Source organism: Etheostoma cragini, chromosome 5 (genome assembly GCF_013103735.1).
Source record: "Etheostoma cragini isolate CJK2018 chromosome 5, CSU_Ecrag_1.0, whole genome shotgun sequence".
In the NCBI taxonomy this organism is placed as follows: Eukaryota; Metazoa; Chordata; class Actinopteri; order Perciformes; family Percidae; genus Etheostoma; species Etheostoma cragini.
Genome location: NC_048411.1, coordinates 4,618,756 through 4,625,220, shown reverse-complemented (window position 1 = coordinate 4,625,220; position 6,465 = coordinate 4,618,756). Strand labels below are relative to the sequence as shown.

The following is a 6,465-nucleotide window of genomic DNA, read 5'->3' as shown; positions in this document are numbered from 1 at the left end:
GATTGGCTGCTTAGAAATTAAGTGTTAACGAGCAGTTGGACAGGTGTACCTAATAAAGTGGCCGGTGAGTGTATACATGCACTGAAGTTAAAGGATAGCTTCACATTTGTTCAAGTCAGTTATAAGAGTAAAAGAGTAAAAAAGAGTAAAAGGTTCTACTTGCTTTTATTAGTCCTTCCTTTCATACTTACCATAACAAGATGTGTTTTAACTTGTGTTTTTTTTTCCCTCTGTCCATTCTCAGGTCATTTTTGGGAAATCAAGTGGCCCTGAGTTTTTACAGGAAGTCTACACCCCTGTTACCTATCATAACAAGCAAGTACACATTATTCAGTTACATTATACTGTTTGAAATAGCTTTTTTATTTTTTATTAAATGAACAGTCTGAGTAACTCTGTCTTATTTTCTCTCCCTGACTCTCTCTTGCACACTGGCTTGTGGTTTCCCCTGTTTTCTCATTTCTCCCCCTCCATCCTTGTCTCCACCCATCCCTCTTTTCCAATTTGTGGCTTCCTTTGTTACTCCCTATTTTTCTATCTTCAGGTCCCCAGACTTCTATGAGGAAGTGAAGCTGGCTCTTCCAGCGCGTCTGACAGAGAGACATCACTTGCTGTTCACCTTCTACCACATCAGCTGCCAGCAGAAACAGAACCAAAGCAGCAGCTGTGAGATGCTCATTGGATACTCTGTGAGATTTTGTCCTTCACTTACCCTATCATATTTTGAAATGAACACACAGAAAGTGCTAGCATGCTAATATTAGCATTGATATTCAAAACACTGCTGGGCCTGATTACATCCTGGACAGCCTGGATTACATAACTGGAGACTTTTCTTAAAACACAGAAGCAAAAAAACTATGTGTAAGCAAACCCATAGATAAAACAATAAATGCATATTACTTAATTAACTAATAATTAAATAATACGTTACTGAGTATAGTTTTTTGAACTTGTTAAAGTCACACATTTATTCTTAACTTTTCATCTAGTGGCTGCCCATGGTGAATATTGACCGACTGCAGACTGGTCAGTTCTGTCTGCCCATCGTCTTGGATCGACTACCTATCAACTATTCCCTGCACACGCCTGAGGTATACACATCTATTTTATATTTATATATTACATTTTAGACATGCATTATGCATTTCCATAACATGCTACTGTATGCAAAGAATAAAAAATAAAAAATCTTAGACGGCTATTGACATAGTAAAGGCTGAACACAGACATGGAAGATCTATATAACCCAGTTATCCTTCCTGTGTCTTTGTTGTGTAGAAACTTCCTCCTCAGAACCCCCCTGTCAAGTGGATGGAAAGTCACAAAGGACTTTTCAACCTTGAGGTCCAGGCTGTGTCATCTGTACACACACAGGTGAGAAACACTTGCAAGCCCGAAAACAAACACAATAATCGTCTTTTTTACCAAATATTTTTATTTTAGTCTGTTATACACATACATAGTCAAAACATCAATGTGTCTCTTTCATTGTTCCTTTGTTGCTTTTTATCTTTCTGCTTATCCCAGTACCACATTTTAACAAATCATCCCTATTTTTCTTTACCAGGACAACCACCTGGAGCGTTTCTTCACCCTCTGCCATGCCCTGGAGGGAGGAGCTACATTCCCGCTGCGGGTCAGGGAGGAGAAGATTCCAGAAAACAAGCTGGAGCATGAGCTGAAGCTTAGCATCATCTCCCTGTCTTCCTCTCGGTTAGAGCCTCTGGTCCTCTTCCTACATCTGGTGTTGGATAAACTCTTCACCCTCATCATGCAGCCCATGGTTATCGCTGGCCAGACCGGTGAGAAGTTACTGTTGCTGCAAAGCTGTGGCATGTCACACATTTTGGGAAATTTCAAGTTGTTACACATGCTGCTGTTTTTTTTTATTAGTCAAATGCTTATTTGAGAAGCAAGGATGTCAAACATCTCCTTGCTCCAGCTTCTCCAATGTGATGATTTGCTGTTTTTCTCTGTTTTGTATCACTGAACATTGGGTTTCTTACTGTTGGTTGGACCAAACAAGACATTTGAAGATTTCACCGTGGGCTCTGTAAACAAGACATTTTAATGACAAAATTATCAACAGATTAATCGATAATTAAAATATCAGTTATTCCATCCAGTGTTGGGTTGCAGGGGCAGCAGCTCCAGCAGGGGACCCCAAACTTCCTTTTCCAGAGCCACATTAACCAGCTCCGACTGGGGGAGCCCGAGGCGTTCCCAGGCCAGGTTGGAGATATAATCCCTCCACCTTGTCCTGGGTCTTCCCCGAGGCATCCTTCCAGCTGGACGTGCCTGGAACACCTCCCTAGGGAGCCCCCAGGAGGCATCCTTACCAGATGCCCAAACAACCTCAACTGGTTCCTTTCAACGCGAAGGAGCAGCTCTTGGCCTAGCTTTTGGCAGCTAATAGGAGTTATTTACAGCCCTAATTACACACCACTGTGGTACAAAAATTTGCAGATTGAAAATGTGAATGATGAAGAGCAAGAAAATTAACTGTTAAAAGTCTTCTTGTGTTAATGTTTTCTATTGCTTAGCTAGTAGAGTAATCAACTGATTATGTTAGCAATAATTGACTGTTGATTTTACACATCTTAATGTGATTCAGTTTATAAGACCAAGGAACGATAGTGTTTTATTTGTCATGATTATATTCTATCTCATGTGTAATTAATATAAAAGTTCTAACATTTTGGATTGCATGTTAATGTCTGTGTCCTACAGCCAACCTGGCTCAGATAGCCTTCGAATCAGTGGTGTCTATTGTCATCAGTCTTCATAACAGTCAGGAGCTGATCAGGGACCAGCAGGGTAGGAACAGCCTCTTGGCGACCTACCTTTACTGGGTGTTTCGTTTGCCTGATCCCCCTCGAGACATGCAGAATGCAGGTATTGACACAATATTTTATGAAGCATGAGTTTGCTTACTTTTCCTTCTGTTTGTCATTTTTTTTCATTGTATTTGCGTGGACTATTATATGAATTATGAATTGATCTTTTTTATGTGTTCATGGGTCCTGTCTCCAGATTCAGGTAATATACCATCTGCAGAGAGCCGTTACAGCACCATGGGTCGAGCTACAGCATCTGCTGTTGGCTCTATGCTTCTCCAATCCAGAATCCGCAGCAGTAGCAACCCTGACATCCCTGCTCCATCTACCTCTGCTGATGATGCTGAGGTCAAAAACATCCTCTCTGCCAAGGTACAGAGGGTTTCCCCCAAAACAAATCTCTCTGCAAGAGCAGTAACCCCACCTCCAAAATCTTCATTTGCCTTGAATTTTAAAAAAAACAGCGTCACATAAATAAGTCTCAGTTTATGAAGCTTCTAGCTCTGGAAGGAGACTGCTACATAATATCCATGTACACTTAGATGGAAATTGGTATTGAGCACGTTTTCCCAAATCTTTGCTATAATTCCATATTTCACCAGGCCAATGTGTGGTATATATTTATTTATATCAGACAGACAGACAGACAGTGTATGTACACAACTCAGCATGCATGCACATACACATTTGCTACCCAGTCATTTGCTAGTCATCCCCACAGTACATTAGGTATTCTAATAGGCCACTTGACGCCCACTCTAATGAATGCATCCATCACGTTCAATGTGATGGAACCTGTATGTTTCTGTCTCCAGGGCCACAACAACCCAGGCAGCCGCATGTCCACCATTGTGGATTTAAACAACTACCAGAATTCCACAGGAAGCACCAGGCCCTCCAACAGAAAGGTAAAAAGCTCCCCTTATTGTATGTGAGATATTACGCCACAGGTTCCTGATTAAAGTTTGGAGAACTTATAAGATAATAATTGATGTACTCTACAAATATCCAACCAAGACTCATTTATAATAACTTAGTAGTGATGCAAAGTGAGGTATCCCAATATGATAAACGGAACAGGTAATGGAGGCAAAGAATGCCATGACATGAAGCATCAGTCAGTTTAATCTTGGTGAGTTTATCCTCTAATGGAGCTATTAATAAAGCATAACATGTTTGCGGTGTAGTCTAATATAGCAGAGTTGCAGCAGAGAACTGGTCGTAAACGCAATACTAGAAGTTCATTAGTATATTTCTTCTAATTAAGTATTTTGTGGTTATAGAATAATATGATAATATATTGTATTTTAAGATGGATTTCACCTGTATCGCCTAAACAATTTCTGTTTGTATTTATATGTGGCCACACAACATTAACCTAGACAGAAATGAATGAAATTATGATTTCAGTAGCATACCTGGTTATGTTTCATTTATATTAGTAGAAGTAGTAGTAGTTGAAGAACATTAGAAAACTATTCTTGTCTTAGAGATTTCTTACTATTTAGATTATGCATGCATTTAAAACTACTCAGACTTTAGACTTCCTCCACTGCAGTTTAATACGAAGAGCTGTCCAACACCAGTTGCCTCTGGTTACCACAGGGTGGGAGTGTGACATTGCTGTGTGTTTTTCTGTTCAAAGCTCAGCCAGCATTCCTTTTTTTTAGAGAAGTATGTCTTCATACAATATGTGTTTTATAATTTAAAAACAAATACATCCAAGAACAACAATACACACAAAGAACTAAAAGAAAATGAAGAAACACTCAACAACTAAACCTCAGTAACAAAGACAGTCAAAAACAGTTACCCTTAAGACAGCACCTCTTGTAATTGAATCATATCTAATTTCCTCAAACACCGTTTCACTGCAATAGGCCTTTGGTGAATAAGATCCCATACCTGGCTACATTCCCCTTTGCCATTGTAAAATCTAGCTATTGAACACTGACACTATATAGTATTCAAAGGAAGCAGTGTCTGTTGTGTCATAAGTTTAGTCCATTCCGTGATTTGTGGCGTGTTCGCATTATCCCAGTTATGCAAAAGAGGTCTTGGCGTAGCCAGTATTGCAAAAAAAATTCATACTGTGTGTAAATTTTTCGTTTGACCTGCTGTAGCACAGGCATTTCTCCAGTGTGGGAATAACAAAGTCTATCTTCTCTTATATTATCATAAATTGATATTCAGGGTAATAATTGCAGATGCTCTAGTCAAAAAATATGCGTTATTCCTTTAGCTTCCAAAGGGAGACTGTTTTTCACCACAGTTTGTGTATTTTCTGTCTTGCAGCAGTTTCATGAGGAGTTGGCCCTGCAGATGGTCGTCAGCACCGGGGTCTGCAGAGAGAATGCATACAAATATGCCTGGTTCTTCTTTGAGCTGCTGGTCAGTGAGCTCTTTCTGTGAATTTACAGAACGTGATTCTTTGATTTATTTTTAGCTCTAAGAGAAAAAGTAAGGACTGCTTAAGGTGTTAATGATAAATGGTTTAAGTTATAAAAATGACTTGCACAAAACAATACATGACCTCACGGCCACACACCATAAAAGATAATTGATGGTTTTATTATGTGTTGAAGAAAAGGGCATTTTGATACCCCTGTAGTCTGTAATTTATCAAGCTGCTTCACAATTCATCGCTCTTTTAGAGTTTTGGAAGTGTATCATTACTCCCATTCACTCCCATCCCTTCACTTCATCTCACGTATTTATCTCTCTTCCTTCAATAACCTCACAAGAGGATGCTCACTAAAATGAATAAAAGGCTCCTTTTTAATTTGAATGAAAAATGAGGATGGACGGTGATGATAAATAATGAAACACTGCTGAGTTATTATCAGATCATCGTTTTTTGTCCGATCAGCTTTTCATCTGTCAGGTTACTTGACAAATTATTGATTCACATGCACATTCATCACTTTTGCTTTCAATTAACATGGATTTCAATGGCTTTCCCTCTAATTGTTTGCATCCGATGATTCACATTTGTTACGTCTGTGTGTGCTGATGTGCAATTGCGCAAACAGGTGAAAAGCATGGCTCAGCATGTGTCTCATCTCGACAAGCACAGCGTCCCTCGGAGGAACCGCTTCTCTGACAGATTTAAAGATGACATCACCACCATTGTCTCTGTGGTTACAGCTGAGATTGGGACCATCCTTGTCAAACAACAAAAGGTAGGAAATATGATGATGATGACGACGACAATAACCACAAATTTAAATGAAATTTAAATGACAAAACTCTTCACAGAGCTTGTGTACCTTCTGTTCTCCTGGGTTGGTTAGAGGCAGTTTCAGATTCAGATTACGTGTTTGTGTTCTCTGAACAACAGGGAGTTAAAAGTGCTAATTATATTTTCCTCTGTGCTATCGAAAGCGCAGCTTTCACAGTCAGATGCTTGGCAAGAGCCACTCAGTGCAGCTTACTGGTTGGTTTTTGTGGATTGTTTTTCTTTTTTTAGGAAGTAGAGCAAGCAGAGAAAGTCAACATCAGCTTGGCCTTCTTCCTCTACGACCTGCTGTCTCTCATGGACCGAGGATTTGTCTTTCAGCTGGTGAAAAACTACTGCAACCAGGTAGGTTAACACTAATTACAAACCAACAATGTGTCTTTAACC

The 6,465-nt window shown here is 39.6% G+C and overlaps 1 protein-coding gene across 2 annotated transcripts in view; it reads left to right on the top strand.

The window, feature by feature from the left end:
• dock8 (dedicator of cytokinesis 8) overlaps positions 1-6,465 on the top strand; it is a 59,409-nt gene that overhangs the window by 32,402 nt on the left and 20,542 nt on the right. For both annotated transcript variants that reach the window (XM_034871614.1, XM_034871615.1), the window contains 11 exons: positions 245-315; positions 545-689; positions 993-1,094; positions 1,282-1,377; positions 1,571-1,805; positions 2,734-2,898; positions 3,037-3,212; positions 3,656-3,748; positions 5,136-5,231; positions 5,873-6,022; positions 6,310-6,423. In XM_034871614.1, the coding sequence (XP_034727505.1) occupies positions 245-315; positions 545-689; positions 993-1,094; positions 1,282-1,377; positions 1,571-1,805; positions 2,734-2,898; positions 3,037-3,212; positions 3,656-3,748; positions 5,136-5,231; positions 5,873-6,022; positions 6,310-6,423 (1,443 nt within the window). The remainder of the gene's footprint in view (positions 1-244; positions 316-544; positions 690-992; positions 1,095-1,281; positions 1,378-1,570; positions 1,806-2,733; positions 2,899-3,036; positions 3,213-3,655; positions 3,749-5,135; positions 5,232-5,872; positions 6,023-6,309; positions 6,424-6,465) is intronic.